This window comes from Otolemur garnettii, unplaced genomic scaffold, assembly GCF_000181295.1.
Source record: "Otolemur garnettii isolate 467f Iridium unplaced genomic scaffold, OtoGar3 scaffold00068, whole genome shotgun sequence".
NCBI classification, from domain to species: domain Eukaryota; kingdom Metazoa; phylum Chordata; class Mammalia; order Primates; family Galagidae; genus Otolemur; species Otolemur garnettii.
This window is the reverse complement of record NW_003852463.1, coordinates 3566678-3589454: the sequence shown is the minus strand read 5'-3', so window position 1 is coordinate 3589454 and position 22777 is coordinate 3566678. Positions and strand designations below refer to the sequence as shown.

General features: G+C 36.2%; 1 protein-coding gene across 2 annotated transcripts in view; it reads right to left on the bottom strand.

Annotated features, from left to right (window-relative positions):
• The window catches only part of EXOC6B (exocyst complex component 6B), a 615941-nt gene that overhangs the window by 258172 nt on the left and 334992 nt on the right, over positions 1-22777 (bottom strand). For both annotated transcript variants that reach the window (XM_003793416.3, XM_023515268.1), the window contains exons 17-18: positions 16474-16608; positions 2011-2190 (exon numbers count right to left, since the gene is read on the bottom strand). In XM_003793416.3, the coding sequence (XP_003793464.1) occupies positions 2011-2190; positions 16474-16608 (315 nt within the window). The remainder of the gene's footprint in view (positions 1-2010; positions 2191-16473; positions 16609-22777) is intronic.

Below are 22777 nucleotides of genomic sequence, written 5' to 3'. Positions count from 1 at the left end.
ATAAACTTTATAGACACTGTGTGTGTGTGTGTGTGAATACCAGAATGGTGTGAATAGCATTACTATTACTTTTGATAAAGTAAAAGTAATAAAATTGCAGATAGGACAGAACCTTTAAAAAGTGAGCTGAGACTCTACAGCTGTCGTCCCTGGGGCCATTTGCCAAAGCTAGGCATGCACAACTGACTGAGAATCTTCATACTTGGCAGACAATAACTACCAGTGGTAAAAAACAAAACAAAACAAAACCAACCAAACAAAAAAACCCATGAAATTGCTGCTGTTTCCAAAGGGATAGAGTTCCACAATCAGAGAATTGAGGATGGCATTTCCCTTTAATATATTTTCTAAATTCTAAAGCTACACAGAAGAGGAAAATCAAAATTTAAGCAAAAACCTTTGAAAAACAAAAGTGAAATTTCCAGTGTTTCAGAGAAAAAGACTCACTGGTGGAAAAACGCATAAAATGGTGGGAGCTGTCTTACTCATTTGGGCTGATATAAAAAAAAAAAAATACCATAGATTGGGTAGCTTATAAATAACAGAATGTTAACAGAGCTTTGGAAGATAGGAATTCCTAGATCAAGGTGGCAACAGATTCAGTGTCTGGTGAGAACCCCCTTCCTGGCTCATAAAAGGAGTCTTCTCACTGCATCTTGACATGGTAAAAGAAACAGGGCAGCTCTCTGAAGCCTCTTTTATAGTGACAGTAATCTTTTTGTGAGGACTCCACCCTCACAGTCTGTCATCTCCCAATGTCTTCCTAATGTCATCAAATTGGTTATTAGGTCCAAAATATGAATTTGGAGGGGTACACAAACATTCAGATCATGGGAAGAGCTGAAAGCTCTTGATGGAGTGGTGAATTGACAGTGACAATCACCAATAACTATTATTACTATTGGTAATTGCTAATCTGAGTACCGCTAAGACTCTCTCTCAAGACATTTGCCAAATTCTATAGCTAAAGGTAAGAGGCAGAATAGATAAGGGTTTTCTGAAAAGCAGAAATCTCTATAGTCCTCTTTGGAGGAGATAATGACATGGTAAGCTCTTATTAAAAGTTTTTCAGAACAATACCTTAGTAATAGGAGCAAACCAGTGGTTTACTACAACTATAGCCCAGTCATAACCCAAATGAGTCCATGATTGAACTAAGGTGCTTCAAACCACAATCACTTGTCCATTCTGCCTACTTAGTAAAGGAGTCCATAATTGAACTAAGCAGCTTCAAACCACAATCACTGGTCCATTTTGCCTACATAGTAAAGAATAAATCTTTTCTGGTGGGAGACATCACTTAGAATCTCTACATATTTTAGACATAAGGTCTAATATCAACCAAAAAATACTAGGAAAAGACAGGACCACAAGACTGAAAACCACCAGAAAAATAAAATAAAGTTACTGATATGTAGGTAAAAGATACATAAGAATTAGTATAGAATGACTTTAAATGATTATGACTAATATGTTCAAGAAAATAGAGAAAAGATAGACAAATTAAATAAAAAGTTCCATCACAGAATTTCAGTTTATATAAAAAAATTAAAGGATATTCTATAACTAAAAGATACATAACTGAAACTCTAACTTGTAAATTTCTTTTTTTATTTCTATAAAGGCTTGCATAATATCTTTGTGCTAATTACCTTGGCAATAACAGAAATGTAAGTAGATATTATACTAGAGACCATTTTTAGAATAAATAAAATGCAAAAGTCAATTAAGGGCAGCACCTGTGGCTCAGTGAATAGGGTGCCGGCCCCATATACCAAGGGTGGCGGGTTTGAACCCGGCCCTGGCCAAACTGAAAAAAAAAAAAAAAAAGTCAATTAAGAACAGTGAAAGAAGCCTCTTAATGTCATTATAGCTTAATAAATATAGCATGAGTTTTTGTATACTGGAAATCTTCCTGGCTAGTTACAACAGAAATATCTTACACCAGACTATGATTTTAAGGGAACTTCTTTCTATACAAAGGGCAAAGTAAGAGCAGCTGTCACTTACAGGAAGGTGTGTGAAGACAGCAAAGGTGCTACGCAGAAAGGCAATGAGGTCCACTAGGTAATCACTAGCTTTGTTTCCCAAATCTCCTGTCATCCAGTCATAGTCTGCCAGCTGTAGAAACTGGTCAATCTTCTGGTTTAAGTTGGTATAAATCTCTTCTTCAGCTGCATGTCTAGCATCCTGTGAAATAAGATAAAATAAGAAAAACTGTTCATATTCCCAGTATTAACAGGGTAGAAATTTATATGAGCCTGGAACTATTCCATACTTACAGTCATTAAGTAACATAATTGAGAATACTTAGTTATATCACAGTCTCCCTTAACTTTTCTTTTTTCCAAACCACTCTGTAATCTCTTCTATATTTTTGTCTACAAGAAAAGCTGTTACTGGGTGGCACCTGTGGCTCAAAGGAGTAGGGCGCCAGCCCCATATGCTGGAGGTGGCAGGTTCAAACCCAACCCTGGCCACAAACTGCAAAGAAAAAAGAAAAAAGAAAAAAGAAAAAGAAAAGAAAGAAAAGCTGTTACTTTGCTTTACTAAATACGGAAACTGCTTTTACTGCCCTCAATTCCGTATCTTTCTTTACTTTCTCATATCTCTGTTCAAAATTAACTTGCTCTCAGGAGTCTAATCACTTTCATCTTACTGGGATACTAAGCAGCTTCCTTCCTCTACTTATCCTCTACATATCCTCTAGTTCCTCCACAATGCTTATACATATCCTAAAATATAGATTGGTACACTAAGAAGTTTCCTAAAATGAGTTTTAAGTTAACAATAATCCTAAATGATGCAAAAAAAAAAAAAAAGGAAAGTGTTCCTAGATTACGTAAGTTTGAGGTACCCTGTATAAGAGATTCACACTGGCATACTAAAAAAAGGCTCTGAGAGGCAGAGTGGGATTAATGTTCTTACAAAAATGTACAAATGAGTACACATTACACCAAGGCAGTCATTATCTCAATACTAAAAATCCATCAACCTAGACTGGTTCAGAGTAACCCATGGACTATTTTCTATCACATTATCCATTTTCAGTCCAATCTTATTTAATCTCTATTTAACATTTTCTACTTAAACTGTGGCTCTCCATGGCTTTCATAAAATACTTTTCTCCTGGCTTTCCTTTCATTTCTTTGGCTATAACTATCACTTCACTTGAGTAACAACTTCCATTGTCTCTGTTTTCAATACAGATCTACTCCAAACCCATTCTAATTCAAGAACCATATATACGACTCCTTCATAGCTACCTTGGACTCATATAAAGTTTTAAATAAGTAGGTCCAGTTCTAGACTCATCATATCGCTACTCTTTACCTATTCAGTTCAGATCAAGGCAGTGATCTAAGGAACATACCGGATCCCAGTTTTTCCTTAATAATCACAAAGTACAATAAATTCTAACTCTCTAATCTAATCTCTCAAAATTACTCTCTAATCTGTCCCATCCTTTACATTTTAGCTTTTTTAATGACTGCGTAATTTTGCAATATATTAACATATTATAATATAGTTAATGACTATGTGTACTTACATAAATAATGCCATTTAAAATTTTTTAGTTGACAAAAATTGCATATTTATTATGTACAATGTGATGTTATAAAATATGTACACATTTTATACTAGCTAAATTGATATAATTAACATATGAATTATATCACATACTTCATTTTTCAGGTTTTTAAAAATCTACTTTCACCATGAATTTTAGGAAGGGAAGGAAGTCAGTGCCAAGCATTATTATTTTTTTTAATATCAGGTCCAGCCAAGGCTCAAAGTTGCCGCCCCCACTTGCCACCTCTGGTTTGCAGGGCCAGCGCTCTAACTACTGAGCTATGGGACCCAGCTCCAAGTATTATTTTTAACTATAGATACTGCGTTGTACAATAGATCTATTGAATTTATTCCTGCTATCTAAATGGAATTTTCTATCCTTTTGCCAAAAACTCCCCAATACCCTCCCTCCTTTAGCTCCAGTAACCAATATTCTACTCTGTTTCTGAGTACAACACTTTTAGATTCACATATAAGTGAATCACATATAAGTGAGGTCATACATATTTACCTTTCCATTCCTCCCTTATTTCACTGAATATAATATAACTCAGATTTATCCATGTTGATACAAATGACAAGATTTCCTTCATTTTTAAGTCTGTAGTGTTCCACTGTTCATACATATCTCATTTTCTTTATGCCTTCACCTGTTGATGGACACTTTGATACATTGATCCAGTATCTTGGCTACTGTGAATAATGCTGCAATGAACATAGAAGTGCAGATATCTCTTTGACATCCTGATTCCATTTCCCCTAGATATATACTCAGTGGTGGGGTTGCTGAGTTACATGGTAGTTCTATTTTAATTTTTTTGAAGAACTTGCATACAGTTTCCTGTAATAGCAACACTAATTTACTTTCCCACCAACAGTACAACAGTTCCTATTTCTCCACATCCTCTGCAACAATTCTTATTTTTTGTCTTCTGATAATACCATGCTGATAGGTGTTAGATGATATCTCACTATGGTTTTAGTTTGCATTTTTCTGATAATTAGTGATGTTGAGCATTTTTACAGAATTTTTATAGAGGCCTAGCCCTAAGCAAATGCTACTACAATGGGTTCACACCACTGACTCCCAGGTACACCACTGCTTCAAGGGAAGAAAGCCAGTACCATGCAAGTTGCAAGCACCCTCTCCACCCAAGGGAAGTTTCCCCCACAGCTGCCAACAAGAATAGGCACAGAGTCCAGCTACCAACATTGGAAGAATTTATCCTAGAGACACCATCAGGAGACATGAGGTGGGAGAAAATGGTAGATTAGAAGCAGCCCACAAGCAGAGGCAGCTCCGAAGCAAAGAAGAGTAGATAGGAAGTAGATGCCTATCTATGGACAGTTATTCTCAGAAGAAACATTGTGAAACCACAGAAAAACAGTGCAAGACTCTCGGTATGGATAAAAAAAGGTGACAGGGATACAATATCAAAGTATGTACGGGGCAGATCAGCAAGATAGAGCACTGGGGTACTGTGTTCATCCAGCAGGTGGTATGACTAAGTTGAGAGATGACTCTCTCCACCTTCACAAATCAGGCACCTCCCTGGATTCTGTGCAAAGTCACTGCATCAGACAACAGGTGTGTGGGGATCAGGTAGTAGCTAATGAACTCTCAGTGCATGGGGGCAAGGCAGCACAGTACTCAGCTTTGTGGCTGCACCCTTCACATTGCCCCCACCATAATAGGGAGGGAATAGAATGATGGGACATTCCTTTAAGGTATACCTGATGGCTGGAAGCCAAATGCCCCTCCCCAACAGAAAAATGGGATCTAGGCACTTTAGCTCCAACCTGAGAGGCTTTGGGTGATTGCTTCAGATGGTCCCAAGGAGTCCATTAAGAACTCTGTGATCCCTGACTGCCAAAACCAACCTTTTCCCACTTGACTTGGCATCTGGTCCCAAGCCCATGAAACAGACTGGCACCTGGATGACGCTGATTCTGTCCACCAGGTCCCAAATGCCTGCTGTCTACTCAGCCCTGACCCCATCCTCCAGGAGCACCATTACCACCACAGCCTGCTCACAGGCTCTGCTTCTGGCTCCTACTCACTCTCCACACTGAGGCTCACAAACCAGAGCCCAGGGCTCTGCCTCTATGATTTGAGAGCTTCCACCAGACTCTGGACATCTCCAGGGGAGTCTAGTGTTCCTCTAGTTCTAGAACCCAAAACCACAGAAAAGATCCACCACTCCAAAGTCCAACACCCTGCCAGAGACCCCAGGCTTTTGAGCCACCAAACACTCACAGCCCAGAACTCATGACCCCTGCCTGAATAGCCTCTCTTAGCTGCAACTGTCACATCTGTGTGGAGACCCTAGATAAAGCAATCCCCACAACACCAGCCTCAGTGAAGAGGGTCTTGCTCAACTCCCAACTTAAACATCCTAGGATTACCTGATGAATAGCCCAACACCCAGCACAACAGGATCCAGCAAAGGCTTAACCAGAGGCAATCACAGGTGAACAGATCACATCAGAACAGCTGCATTACAGACTTCTAGTGCACACACCTCTCCCTTGCTGTGATAACATTTCCAGAGATGGACGAAAAAATACCATTCAGGACCTGCCCATTCTTCTAATTAAACAGGAGAGTTCCAGCAAGGAACAGGTGCCCTATAAACCTATTAGCCTTAAAATAAGAAAACAGGCTTCAAATGAAAAGAAACCAGCAAAAAAACTCTAGCAACATGAAAAATCAAAACAGGTTGACACCCCCAAGGGATCATATTAAAGCTATCGTTGTGAACCCAAACTACAAGAAAATTGTCAAAATGACAGAAATGGCATTCAGAATCTTGATGGCAAATAAAACAGATGAAATTGAAGAGAAAGTTGAAAACCAACAAAGGAAACAAAAAATATTTCGGGAACTTAATGAAAAAGGCACTGAAGAGCTAGGGAACATAAGGTAGTATATGATAGAACAAAAAGAAATAAGTCATTTATGTAACTTCAGAACATAGCAGAAAACATCAGCAATAGACTAAACCAAGAAGAAGAAAGAGTCTCAGAACATAAAGACAAGACTTTCAAGCAAAGCCAATCATACAAAGAGGCAGAGAAGAGAACAGAAATTACTACAAGAGATATGGGACTAGGTGAAGTGGACTAACATATGAATTATAAGTATCCTTGAGGGAGAAGAAAACAAAGCTAAAAGCATGTAATCTATTTAAGGGAATAATTGAGGAAAACTTCTCCAGTATCACCAGACATATAAAATGCAGATACAAGATAGTCATCAAACTCCAGGAAGGTTTATATCAAATATTATATCTCCAAAACACATAGAAATGAACCTGGTCAAAGTCATAATGAAGGAGAAAATTCTATAAGCAACTAAATGTAAGCAACAACTGAACTACAAAGGAATTAATAAACTTATTCAGGAACAACTGAACTAATGAGTTCATTAAGCTTACAGCAGATTTCTCAGTGAAAACTATATAAACCAGAAAAGAATAAGTCTACCTCTTCAATATTCTTAAATAGAACAACTGCCAACCTAGAATTTTGTATCCTGCAAAACTAAGTTTCAAAATTGATGGAGAAATTCTTTTCCAGACAAGCAAACACTGAAGGAATTTGTCATAACCATACTTGCACTAAATGAATATTCACAACTACATTATACATGAATCACCATAGTAGATACCCACTAGTATAAAACCATGGAAAAAAGCTAAAGCTCACAACATGTATAAAGCAACAGAACAAGAAGTGAAACAAAGCAATAAGGTACTACATTTATTGCTACTACGTGGCACGTGATGAAGACAACAGCATCCCATATATCAAGGCTATCTCTTAACGTGAATGGTTTGAGTGCACCACTCAAAACACACAGAATGGATGAAAAAATCTGACCCACTATATCTTTCATCCAGGAAATATAGCTAAACCACAGGACGCACACAGGCTCAACATGAAAGGATGGGAAACAATATTCCAAACAAATGGAAACCAAAAGAGAATGTGTATCCATTAGTATATCAGAGAAAACAGACTCTAAATCAACAACAGTAAAGAAAGACAAAGATGGTCATTATACAATAGTAAAGGAAGCATTTCAATAAGAAGACACAGCAATCCTAAATATTTATGCAACCAACACAGGAGTGCAAAGAGAAAATAGTAGCATCAAAACTTCTAGGGACTTCAACACCCCAATAACAAAATTGAACAGATCATCCAAGCAGAAAATAACTAAGAAAACATTAGACTTAAGTGGGACTCTAGAACAAATGGGCCAACCAGACATTTATAGAACATTTTATCCCCAAATTGCTGAATACAAATTCTTCTCATTCTCCAAATCATCACATCTTTACACCACAAAACATGCCTAAACAAATAGAAAAAACTAAAAATCATACCACATAAGATCATCTCAGTCCACAGTGGAATAAAACCAGTAATCAACTCCAAGAGAAACACTATTGTTTCTTTTTTTGTTGTTATTGTGTCCTTTTCTGGCTTTGGTATCAAGGTGATACTAGCTTCATAGAATGAGTTGGGGAGTATTCCACTTTGTGTTGAATTTCTCCATCAACACAAAAAAACTATGGTTGAAACATTATTAGAACAATAATGAAATTAAGATTGAAATCAAAAGATTCCTCAGACTGAAAGACAAAGGGGACATAAGCTATCAAAATCTATGAGATTCAGCAAAAGGAGTCCAAAGGGAAAAATTCAGAGCCTTAAAAGCCTACATTAAAAGGAAAGAACACAAATTAACAATCTAATGAAACATCTCAAGCAACTAGAAAAGGAAGGGCAAACTAAGCCCAAAGCTAACAAGGGAAAAGAAATAACTAAGATCAGATCAGAACTAAACAAAATCAAAAACTACAAACTAATACAGAAGATCAATTAACCAAAAAGTTGATTCTTGAAAAATAAACAAAATTGACAGATCTTTTGCTAGATTTAGCAGGAATAGAAGAGAAAAGGCCCAAATAAGCTCAAACAGAAATGAAAAAGGAGATATTGCAGAAATATAAAACATCACTTGTGAACACTATAGTGTTCACAGTATATATATAACAGTATATAGAACACTATATGTCTCTATACATATAAACTTCAATAGATAGAGAAAATGGAAAAATGCCTGGAAATATGCAACCTCCTAAGACTCATCCAGGAAGAAATGGGATTCCTGAACAGACCAATAATGAGCAACAATATTGAAGCAGTAATGACATATCTTCCAACAAAAAAGCCCCAGATGAGATGGATTCACAGCTGAATTTACCAAAACTGCAAAGAACTGTTATCCATATGCAGAAATTATTCCATATCATGGAGAGTAGAATACTCCCCAACTCATTCTATGAAGCTAGCATCACCTTGATACCAAAGCCAGAAAATGACTCAATAACAACAAAAAAAGAAAACTAGAGACCAATATCCCTTATGAATATAGTGCAAAAGCCTAAAATAAAATCTAGCAAACCAAATTCAACAGCATATCAAAAAAAAAAAATCCATCACAACTAAGTACGCTTCATCCCAGAGATGCAAGAATGGTTCAACATATGCAAATCCATAAATGTAATTCTCCACATAAACAGAAGCAAAAACAAAGAACAGATAATCACCTCAAAAGATGCATAAAAACATTCAAGAAAATTCAGCATTTTTTGATGATAAAACCTCAACAGACAAAGCACAGAAGGAATATATCTCTAGTTTATAAAAGCTATGTGAGACAAACCCACACCCAATATCATACTGAATGAGAAAAGCTGAAAGCATTCCCACTGAAAATAGGAATAAGACAAGGATGCCCACTGTCACCATTTCTGTTCAAAATAGTGCTGAGAGTTCCAGCCAAAGCATTCAGGCAATAGAAGAAAATAAATGGTAGCTACATTGGGAAGGACAAGGTCAAACTATCACTTTTTGCTGACAGTATGATCTTATATCTAGAAAACCCCAAAGACTTCACCAAGAAACTACTGAAATTGATAAATAAATTCAGCAAAGTCTTAGGTTACAAAATCAATGTATACAATCAGTAGCATTACAGTATACCACATAACAGTCAAGTTGTGAGTTAAATCAAAGATTCAATATCATTCATAATCACTACAAAGAAAATAAATACCTGTGAAAGATCTCTACAAAGAGAAGTACAAAACATGAAGAAAGAATTTGCAGATGATATAAACAAATGGAAATACATATCATGCTCCTGGGAGGCTGAGGTGGAATGATGGCTTGAGCTCACAAATTCAAGACCAGGCTGAGCATGAGTGAGACCCCATCTCTACTTAAAATGAAAAACTGAGGGAAGAGGATCACTTGAACCCAAGAGTTTGAGGTTGCTGTGAGCTATGAGGCCACAGCACTCTACCAAGGGTGACAAAGTAAGACTCTGTCTCAAAAACAAACAAACAAAACAAAACAAAACTTTATCATGCTCATGGATTGGTAGAATTAATATTTTTGAAATGTCCATATTACCCAAAGTGATCTGTAGAGTCAATGTAATCTCTATCAAAATACCAACATTACATTTCATGAACTTTTCTTTGTTTGTTTGTTTACTGCTTATTCGTTTCTTTTTTTAACTTAATTTTTATTAAATCATAACTGTATACATTTATGGGGTACAATATGATTAATCAAGCTGATTAACGTAACCATTACCTCAGTTACTTATTTTTTGTGGTAAGACATTTATAATATACTCTTAGATGTTTTGAAATGTGCCCTTGCATTATGCACATTAGATAAGATTGCACAAAATACCCTCCCTCCACTCACCCCTTCCCCTTCCCATCCCTCCTTTCTCCTCTTTTTTTCTAGACTATATTTGTGTTTTATCATTTGTATGAATGTTTAAGTGATTATATATTGGTTTCATCATAGTATTGAGTACATTGGATACTTTTTTCTCCATTCTTGAGATACTTTACTAATAAGAATATGTTCTAGCTCTAGATAAACATAAAACATATAAAGTCTCCATCTTTTTATATGGCTGCATAGTATTCCATGGTATACATCTACCACAATTTGTTAATCCACTCATGATAAAATAATTCTACATTTTATTTGGAATCAGAAACGAGCCTGAATAGCCAAATTAATCTTAAAACAAAAGAAAAAATCTAGAGGCATCACATTAGCAGACTTCAAACTATACTATAAGGCTATCATAACCAAAATAGCATGGTATTAGCACAAAAAGAGACACAGACCAATGGAACAAAACAGATAATTCAGATATAAAACCATCCACATATAGCCAACCAACCTTTAATAAAGCAGACAACTATACACACAGGTGTAAAAAAGCCCTATTCAATAAATAGTGCTAGAAAAACTGGATAGCCCCATGCAGAAGAATGTAACAAGATCCATATCTCTCATTACTCACAAAAATTAACTCAAGATGGATAAAAGACTTAAGTATTAGGTTTAAAACCATAAAAAATCTAAAAGAAAATGTTAAAAAAAAAAATACTATTCCAGATATTAGCCTTGGCAACAAATTTATAAAGAAGACTCCAATGGCAATTACAGCAACAACAAAAATAAATGAGACTTGATAAAATTAAAAAGCAACATAGCTAAGGAAATAATCAATAAAGCAAATAAACAACCTACAGAATGGTAATAAACATTCCAAAGCTATAAATCTAATACATCTAAGGAGGTAATACAAAGAACTCAAATCAGCAAGGGAAAAACAAAATCACCATTAAAAAGTAGGCAAAAAAATACAAATAGAAGCTTTTCAAAAGCAGATAGACAAATGGCCAATAAACATATGAAAAAGTGCTGAACGTCAATAATTACTAGGGAAACGCAAATTAAAACCACAAAGAGATATTTAGCTTACCATAATTAGAATGCCTTTTATTAAAAAGTGCAAAAACAATAGATGCTGTTTGGGATGCAGAAAGAAAGGAATGCTTATGCATGCATTGTTGGTGGGACTCCAAATTAGTACAACCTCTATGGCAAACAGTATGGAGATTCCTCAAAGAACTAAAGGTAGACAGACCTACCATTTTATCCAGAAATCCTACTTCTGGTTATTTATCCAGAGACAAAGAAGACATTTTATCAAAAAGACAGTTGCACTTGAATGTTTACTGTAGCACAATTTACAACTGCAGAGATATGGATTCAACCTAAGTGCTCATCAATTCATAAGTGGATTAACAACACATGGTATATGTAGACTTTGGAATTACTACACCACCATGAAAAAGGATAACGTAGGGTCATTTGCAAAACTTTGGATGCAACTGGAGACTTTCACCCTAAGTTAAATATGTAAATAATGGAAAATAAACACTACATTTACTCACTCCTAAAGTGGAACTAACCTATGAGCACACTTGCACAGAGAGAAGTAAAATTCAGTGGAAATTAAGCAGGTGGGAGGAGGTGGGGGTAGGTGGGAGAAAACCTACAAAGAACAATATTGGGTGGGATTATGGGCAACTTATAGAACTTGCTCAAGCATGACAAAATTGATAGATGTAACCAGCAAGCTCTGTCCTCACACCTTTTCTCTACTGATACTCAGAAGAAAACCAATCTGGGCATTAAATACCACATTTACACTGATGAATTCCAAATTTTTATCTCCTACAATTCTGCCCTGTCAATTTAATATCTCTGAAGATGACAATTAAATATCTCAAGCTTAATACATAAAAAATAGAACTCCTGATTCTACTCCAACTCCCTGAAACATATTATTCTCTCATTTTTCCCATCTCAGTAAATAGCACCACATACAGTCAGTTTTCTCATTCAAAAGTCTTGGACTTGTCCTTGAATCCTCTTCTTCTCATACTCAACCCAGCAGTAAGACCTGCTTTATCTAGATCTTCAAAAACCTTTCTACCTCTACTACTCTAGTCAAAGTGACCATTATTTCTAACCTAGGCTACTATATAACAGCCTTCCAATTGGACTTTCCTCATACACTTTTACTGACTTACAGCGTGTATTTATTTTCCACACAAAAATCACTGTTACCCACTAAGGCATAAATCAGATTATCCCCATGACCTTCAATCCTCTGATGACTTCACATTCCCTTTCAAAAAAAATTAAAGTACTTATTATTATGGCCTACAAGGCCAGAAATCATCTGACTTCTGACTAGCTCATCCCTTATCACCCCACCACCACCAGAGACAGGTAAATCATTGCCAGACTGATTCCCATGCTATTCCTTGAACATGTAAGTACTTACAACTGTACTGCTGCTCCCTTTGAATGTGTATCTAACAGAAATCCAAATGATTTAATTTCTCATTTCATTTGGGTTATTTACTTTTATCCTAGTTCTTACCACTACCTGACATTAATATTGGATTTTTCTGTTTGTTTATTACCTATCAATTCATTAGAATATAAGCTCAGTAAAGTCAGGAGACTCATTTATTTTTTTCATGCCTACCACATTGCCTAATACGCTTTATAAAAACTTGTTAAATAAGTGAGCAATTGAATATATTTAATGTATTATTCTAGTCCAGTGTCTGTTTTCCGTGTAGATCATAAACTCCAAGTACAGGGACCGAATACTTTGTCTCTCCCCAAAAAGCTGCCAGAATCTTAGATACATTACATAGTAGATACATAAGCAATAACTGTGATGGAGTAAATTCATAAACACCTTCATTCTCTTTTGTAAGGAAGTCAGGAAAGTCTTACAAATTGGGAAATCTAAGAATGCCAGTTTAATATGTCACCTATGGCAGAAATAAGAGGAAACTCTGCAAGAAAATACCTTGAAGAACTTTTGATTCATTTTGCCCCTTTTCCAGCATAAAGGTTTCCATCTGCAAGGAAAAGTTTTCTGAAAACAGTAGCTTAAGAAAATACACAATATGTAGCTCTTGTAATTGCCATGTTAATATTGAATTCTGAGTTAGTTAGCCTGAAACAGTCATGGTAAAAATAAACTTTCAATGTGTTTTAGGCAATCAGTGTTTCCAATAAGCACTGTCAACATAACCTTTAGTGGTCTCCAGAACTTCTCCTTTGTTAGGTATTTAACTGGCCATTTAACCTATGGCTTCCTGTCTGTCTTAATTTTCCCTCAGCATTTTTCATGCTATAGTAACAACAAAATACACAAGCCATCCTTTGAGAGTATTTCTGAACATAAATTGAGAGGCCATTGAAATTAAAAAATTGAGATGGGTTTAAGGAAAGACTATCAGTGGATATGACATAGTATATGAAGACAAGAATAAATGAACCTCACATTCTAATTCTCTAACTCCCTATTATCTACTCAGTGCTGAACTATAGTCCCTTCCACATTTCTTTACTGAAGAAATTTTGGCTTTTATAAAAGACATTAGAAATATTTCTTGATAAAGATATTTTCCATGCTCCATAATAATTCTAGTATTTAGGAGTAATTATAATAATTCCTCTTAAAATTCCTAAAGTCATTCGGAAGCACTTAAAGCTCTTTTTACATTTTTGTGCTCATTCTCAGGGCCTCTTTATTATATAATTCTTTTCTTCACTAAAAGAGCCTCAATAGTAACATAATTACACATTATTGAGAAATTTGGAAGTTATGATATAAGCATACCATGTTCCATAATAAGTTTTGTTTTAAGCAACTTTATTGGTAATTTGAAATAAATAATCTATGGTCACTTAATGAATGTATAACTCACCTTAGCAGCTGACCTCACATGGGCACATAAAGAATATTTTGTGGTACAACATTATACAGTTATTTTTTCTTATAACAGAAAGATAGTTAAGTCATATCAATAATTGTTAACTCTCAAATATAATAGCAGTATGAATCAAATTGAGTTTCTTCTCTAGTAACTACTCTCAAAAGAAAATACCAAAAAATAGAAAGAAGGTAAAAGGCTGGGGAAAAGTAGACACCAGAGGATATAAATTTTGGTTTCAATTCTCCAACTGAATATTTAATTAACATCAATTTCTGATTTTTGAAACATAATAGAGTATGTTTCAAAATGAAAACAATGATATAACGAAAACTCAAACCATATAAGTTAGCTGTATCTTTATAAAGATTGAGATGTTGCCCTGTTTTTCTGCTTACATACTTAAAGCTTACATGGCAATTTAAAGTTTAAGTTTATTAAGGCTCATACTCTCCAAAAACTCATCTAATATCAACCCGTTGTATATACAAGAATGGCATTTTTATCTATTCAATCCAACACTATAGATCAAAACTAAAGCTGCAATCTTCTGAAATTATCATAAAATTGCTAACTATAATAGCAAGAGACAGAAATTCTTCACTAAAAAGTAAGACAAACAAATTGGTCAGTGATAAAGAGAGGAAGGGATAGCAAAGTAGAAAATTCTAATTAATACTGGTGTCAGCCATAATAAGAATGCCTAGATCATACTTAAGAACACTTGATTGAAATGAGGATCAACTTCAGAAATAATGATTTTTATGTACAAAATATAAGAAACAGAGGACACGGTTGTTTTTTGGTTTGTTTGTTTCGAGACTACAGGAAGAATGGGCACTTAAGACCCCATTCCAGGCAAAGGAAAGCACCTCCAGAAAAAGCAAAATTAAAAAGTAAGCTGAGTAAGTCAGAACAAAGAAAAGTCAGCTAGTTTACATTTAAGCTAGCCATTGCTAACAAGCTTCCTGCCTCTTCTGAAATTCTAGCTGTTGGGGATACAGCTGACAAACATCCTGCAGGGTCTGTGAACACTCTGCAGAAAAATGGCCATAGAAGAGATTATGGCAAAGACCTAGAAAGATACATTAACTGGGTTGTTTCCTGCCTAGTAAACAGGCAAAGCAGATACCCATTGTGGAGATTTACATTTGCCTGGGGCAGAGATCAAGGGAGTATGTCCAGCCCTGAGATATGGACAGAAGAGCTTATATCCCTTATAGCAGAGGAAGATCCTCTGTGGCGGTGATGAAAGGAAAATTCCTCCCTCCCAACCAATTCCTCAAAGGAGATTAACACCAGTGGTGTTTTACTCACAGGGAACTAGTGGAGTTTAACACCACCCTAGAAATCTGTGTGCGTGATCTCGGGAGGCTCTCCCAATACAAGGCTCAGATTTCAGATTTCTCAAGGCTACTCACACCCTTAAATAATAATAGGAGCAGATATGCTCACTCAGAGAAACTGCTGGCATCTTTGTTCCCTCCCTCATCTTACCCTCTGGGCAAACAGACTTCAATAAAAGCAGAGTAGAACAAACACTCTGGGCCATTGCTGGAATCTCACAAATGGGCAATGACCCCTGAGTTCCCATCTTTAATTCTATTCTGTCCCTCATATCTCCTTTCCTTGCCATTGTTCCTAACTTTGTATTTCTTCAGTGGTCGCCACCAGTTCCACAGGTCTTAGCAGACCCTGCCCCAGGGGTGGAACCTGACAGAGACAGTTTCTCACTCTGTCATCCTGGGTAAAGGTTGGGCACCTTGGCTCACAGCAACCTCAAACTGTTGGGGCTCAAGCAATCCTCTTGCCTCAGCCTCCCAAATAACTGGGACTATAGGCTCCTACCACCACACTGGCTAATTTTTCTTTTTTTTAATAGAGACAGGGTCTTATTCTTGCTCAGCCTGGTCTCTTAACTTCTGAGTTCAGAGGATCCACCCACCTCAGCCATCCACAGTGCTAGGATTACAGGCATGAGCCACCACATGCCTACTTGTTTGTTTGTGTTTTTTAGTTTAAATGCCCCAAAACTACTACTAGCATTTATTTCTCTAAAAACAATAGAGAAAGGAAACAAAATCATCTTAAGTACTTATTCTCAAGAACATTTTATAAATCATCCTGCAGAAACAAAGCCATTTACAGCAGAATACCTGGAACACCAGAAGCAGTTCCACAGTACCGTGGAGACTCTCACCTTAAAAGTTGTGGTGCCATAGAGCTTGGTAGTGTGAACTGTCTCTGGAAGCACATTAGTGATATTGGTGATGAATTCTTCCAAGTACTTACAGGATTTCTCCAAGTGTGTTGTATTGATAATAATTTGGACAAGCTAGAAAATAACAAGCACATATAAAAGTCATTTCACTATTCACCATAGTGTTAATGGCTCTATATAAATCTGCTGGTATAAGGCAAGCAAAAGATATGATGGCAAATGCCATCCACATTCTGCAACAGGTATGTCAAAGCATGGGCTTGCCTGTTACTTCCTTCAAGAAATTTTCCTAGCATCCCAAACACTTTGAACTTCCCCTTATTACAGAAGCACTTGTCACTATTTTAAACACGTTCTTCTGTTTAAAAAAGACTAGCCTAAGAAAAACTGCTACTGCTTAGCAGAGTGTCTGCAAATAATTGCCAAATGAATTAAATGAACTTCCACTAAAAGAACAAGAATAACTGAAATGGCAACCAGAAGTTTCAAAATTAGGCATGATGAACAAAGAAATATTAGAATAGACTATAGCTTATTAACAAAATACATTAATTTATGAAAGAAAGAACCTGGGCAAAGTCACAAAAATCAAAAACTTAAACCACTCACCAAGATCCAAATAATGTATCTTGATAAAGTATCTTAAGTCTTATAAGTCTATTGCTTGATCTGTAAAATGTTAATAACAATATCTAACCCACATAGTTACTGTGAGGATTAAATATTCTATGGTCCTTGGATGGAAATGGAGGCCATTATCCCAAGTGAAGTAAGCCAGGAACAAAAACCCAAATGTTGCATGTTCTCACTCATAAGTGGGAGCTAAGCAATGGATATGTATGCTGATACAGAATGACATAATAAATAGTGGAGACTGAGAGGAGGGAGAGTGGTGCAGGATGAAAAATTACCAATTGGATCGAATCTACACTATTCAGGTGATGAGGACATGGATATCCAGGTGGATAACCAGGTGGAGAGTGAATAGATGACACAGAGGAGAAATTGGAACTGACAATGAAGGGAGCTACAACATGTGTTTACAATGATATTTCAAAACAAGTTTAAAGGTTGAAGTTATACTTCAGAAAGAATCATTGCATCATGCTATGGAATATTAAGCAAAAATAGAAATAAGACTATAAACAGAAAGTATGTTCTTAACCTCCTCCACAATATGAAACACAATGACAAAGGACAAAGACCCAGAGATACAGTTACAAATATTGTGTTAGATGAAAAGTTAGAGCAACACTGGGATTAGATCTCTGTATTGTACCCCACAAGTCATTACACAGTTTCATATTCATCAGTAGCCTGTTTCCATCATTCCACAGTTTCAATTTGGAGACTTTGGGTTTTGGATACACAATAATTATCTCCTATAAAATTGCTGAAAACATCAACATTTTAACTTTAGAGTGCCCTAGGAAAAAATACAAAAACAAGCAACTCATCACCCTTCTGCTTTTATAATTTTCTCCTTCAGAAGAGAACTAAAATCATTTTAAAACTTTTTCTTTTTTTTAAGGCAGTCTCACTATGTCACCCTTGGTAGAGTGCTGTGGCATCACACCTCATAGCAACCTCAAACTCTTGAAGCAATTCTCTTGTCTCAGCCTCATAAGTAGCTGGGACCACAGGCACCTGCCACAATGTCCGGCTATTTTTCTGTTGCAGTTGTCTTTGTTGCTTAGCTGGCCCAGTCCAGGTTCGAACCTGCCAGCCTCGGTGTATGTGGCTGGCACCCTAACACACTGTGCTATGGGTGCCAAGCCCATTTTAAAACATTTAAATTGTCTAAATTAAGTCATTCTTCTTCCTGAGTAATAATGTGGATACTGGCAAGGCTGTCTTGATGTGGAAGTCAGAAAATTAAGAGGGTTAATTTGGAGAACTGAAAAATTTTCCGTTTTAAAATTAGCATTACCTATAGGGAACACATTCTATCAAAAGAAATCCTAATAATAAGGAGGAATCGTGTCATGTTATTGAAATAAAAAACAGTGGCAGTCAAAGAGAAAATTGTCCTGTTTTGCAGGATATTGGCAGTTAAAGAAAAAAAAGGAGGCGGCTTCACTGAGTACAGTAGTAATTTCCCATGACTTTTTAGAGATCTGTCAACACAAAAGATCACCATGAATTACATCAATTGGCTGTCAGTCACTTTTGAAATGTTTCATTGCTGAACATAGAATAGGCTATTAAAACACTCTAGGATTACAGTGGATACCATGTCATTTTCAGGGGGAATATTGTCTATTAATGAGGTCTAAGTGATCTCTACTCCTGAATGACAGCTAGCAAAATCCTTACAAGGGCATTTACAAATTTAAAGCCAGATGCTTTGAGGACAATTCTGAACTTAAGATGAAATAAAGCAATTTCAGAAATCAACTTCCATCAGATTTTGAGCTCCTTTGATGATATTTTTAACCCTTACTTCCAAATCTCTTATAAACTATACCACTACAGCAATCCAAATTGTCCTGGATGTTATTTCAAGGACATGAAAATAACAACAGATCACTTATTTATTATCTCTTATATAAAGTTCTGTGAGAACAGTCAAAAAATACTATAGAGCAAACAACACTCTCTCACAGCTAAATAACAGAAGTCACTAATTCTTAAGTGACTTGGGGGGAGAGACAAGATGGCCGACTGGAGCCAGCCTCTGACAGAAGCTCCTGTCCAGAGGGAAGGATATGTCCAGAAAGTACCTAATTAAGCTGAAGACTGGGAGCTGAGCTGAGAGAGAAGAGTGATATCTGCAGGTCATCTCTGCTGAGGCAAGCTGCGACCCCAAGAAAGCAAACGTCAGCTAAGACTTCACCAGAGTCACTGATCCACTAGGATTGGACAAGAACCAGCTAAATATAAGACAGAGCCATCTTATCCCACCACACGTAACAGGTTTCCTCAGCTTCAGACTGTAATACTACATGGGTCCTTTGCAAAGCTATAGGGAAAAAGCTATAGCCATCAGTCCCAGATCCTTGACAAAGGTCTGGTTAACCACAACCCTAGGAACTCCCAATCCAATTTCACCTTACCTGCCCATCTAACCACCAGTGAAAAACAATCATGGGGTGGAATCAGTGGAAAACTCTGGCAACATGAATAATCAGAGTAGATCAACCCCCCCCCCCAAGGAATGATATGGTAGATACAGCACAAGATCCCATTCATAAACAAATAGCTGAGATATCAGAAATAGAGTTCAGAATCTGGATAGTAAATAAGATCAACAGAATGGAGGATAGGAGGGAATTAGAATTTCAAGGAATTATTCAAAAGATGACTCAAGAATTCAATGATTTCAAAGACAAAAATCACCAAAGATTTTGACACACTGAGGCAAGAACTTGCAGCCCTCAAAGATCTGAGAAATACAGTAGAATCCCTCAGTAACAGAATGGAACAAGCAGAAGAAAGGATCTCTGACACTGAAGACAAAGCTTTTGGACACTCCCAAACACTCAATGAGGAAAAAAAGTAGAGAATAAAAACCGATCATTCTCTCAGAGAGCTCTTGGATAATTCAAAGAGATCTAATATTTGCCTTACAGGAATACCTGAAGGTGATGAGGTTGCTGTGAAGGATACAGAAGCTTTACTTCATGAAATAATCAAAGAGAATTTTCCAGACATGCCAAAAGATTCCAAAATCCAGTTAGCAGACAGTTTCAGAACACCGGCATGACTCAACCCAAATAAAAATTCTCATAGACACAATATAATTAGCTTCACCAAAGTAAATATGAAGGAGAAAATTCGGCAAGCTGCGAGATGTAAGAAAACCATAACCTACAAGGGGGAAGAACATTAGAATGACTGCAGATCTCTCTGCTGAAACTTTCAAGCTAGAAGAGGATGGTGATCAACCTTTAATCTCCTTAAACAAAATAACTTTCAACCCAGGATCCTGTATCCAGCTAAACTGAGTTTCATCTATGATAGAGAAATTTAAATACTTTAATGACATTCACATGTTGATGAAATTTGCCATAACTAAACCAGCTCTCAAGGATATCCTCAGACCTATCCTCCATTAATGGACAACACAATCCTCCACCACCAAAATAAACTCACTCAGAAACTTTTGATCAAATTCCAACTTAAACAGTGGTGAAAGGATTAAAAACATCTGCTGGACTTTCAAAAAATGCAATACCCACAATACTATCTGGTTTATCAATACTCTCAATTAATGTGAATGGCTTAAATTGTCCTCTAAAGACACACAGGTTGGCTGACTGGATACAAAACTCAGGCCAGACATCTGCTGCATTCAAGGATCTCACCTTACCTTAAAAGATAAACATAGACTCAGGGTGAAGGGATGGTCATCTATAATTCAGGCAAATGGAAGTCAGAAAAAAGCAGGTGTTGCAATTTTATTCAGAGATACAATAGGCTTTAAACCAACCAATGCAAGGAAGGATAAGGATGGCCATTTCATATTTGTTAAGGGCAACACTCAACATGATGAGATTTCAATTGTCAACATTTATGCACCTAACCAGAATGCGCCTCAATTTATAAGACAGACTCTAACATACATTAGTAACTTGATTTCCTTCAGCACCATAACTGTCAGAGATTTTAACACTCCTTTGGCAGTATTGGATAGATCCTCCAAAAAGAAGTTGAGCAAAGAGATTTTAGACTTAAACCTAACCATTCAACATTTGCATCTAACAGACACCTACAGAACATTTCATCCTAACAAAACTGAATATACATTCTTCTTATCAGCCCATGGATCATTCTCCAAAATTGACCACATCTTAGGTCACAAGTCTAACTTCAGCAAATTTAAAAGAATAGAAATCATTCCTTGTATTTTCTTAGACCATAATGGAATAAAAGTTGAACTCAGTAACAACAGGAATCTGCATATGCATACAAAAACATGGAAACTAATAACCTCACACTGAATGATAGCTGGGTCATAGATGAGATTAAGAAGGGAATTACCAAATTTTTGGAACAAAACAATAATGAAGACACAACTATCAGAACCTCTGGGATACCACAAAGGCAGTCCTAAGAGGGAAATTTATAGCAATGCAAGCCTTCCTCAAGAGAATGGAAAGAGAGGAAGTCAACAACTTAATGGGACATCTCAAGCAACTGTAAAAGGAAGAACATTCCAACCCCAAACCCAGCAGAAGAAAAGAAATAACTAAAATTAGAGCAGAACTACATGAAATTGACAACAAAGAATCATACAAAAGATCAACCAATCAAAGAGCTAGTTTTTTGAAAAGGTCAATAAAATAGATAAACCTTTGGCTAACCTAACCAGAAGTAGAAGAGTAAAATCCCTAATTTCATCAGTCAGAAATGATAAAGTCCAAATAACAACAGACTCCTCAGAAATTCAACAAATCCTTAATGAATATTACATAAAACTCTACTCTCAGAAGAATGAAAATCTGAAGGAAATAGATCAATACTTGGAAACATGCCACCTTCCTAGACTTAGCCAGGAAGAAGTGGAAATGTTGAACAAGCCTATAACAAGTTCTGAGATAGCATCAACTATAAGAAATCTCCCCCCAAAAAAAGCCCAGAACCAGATGGCTTCACATCAGAATTCCTCCTAACCTTTTCTAAAACATAGAAAAAGAAGGAATACTTCCTAACACATTCTATGAAGCAAATATCACCCAATAGCCAAACCAGGAAAAGACCCAACAAGAAAAGAAAATTATAGACCAATATCTCTAACGAATATTGATGTAAAAATATTCAATAAGATCCTCACAAACAGAATCCGACAACACATCAAATAAATTATACATCACGACCAGGTAGGTTTTATCCCAGGGTCCCAAAGATGGTTCAATATACGTAAATCCATAAATATAATACATCACATAAACAAATTTTAAAAAAAGACCATATGATTCTCTCAATAGAGGCAGAAAAAGCTTTTGACAATATCCAGCATCCTTTCTTGATCTGTACACTTAAGAAAATAGGTATAGAAGGAACATTTCTTAAACTGGTAGAGGCCATCTACAACAAACCCACAGCCAATATCATATTGAATAAAGTTAAATTTAAATCATTTCCACTCAGATCAGGAACCAGGCAAGGATGCCCACTGTTTCCACTGCTTTTTAACATTGTAATGGAAGTCTTAGTCACTGCAATCAGGCAAGAGAAGGCAATCAAGGGGATCCAAATAGGACAAGAGTAGATCAAACTGTCACTGTTCACCGATGATATGATTATATATAATCATATATATATATATATATATATATAT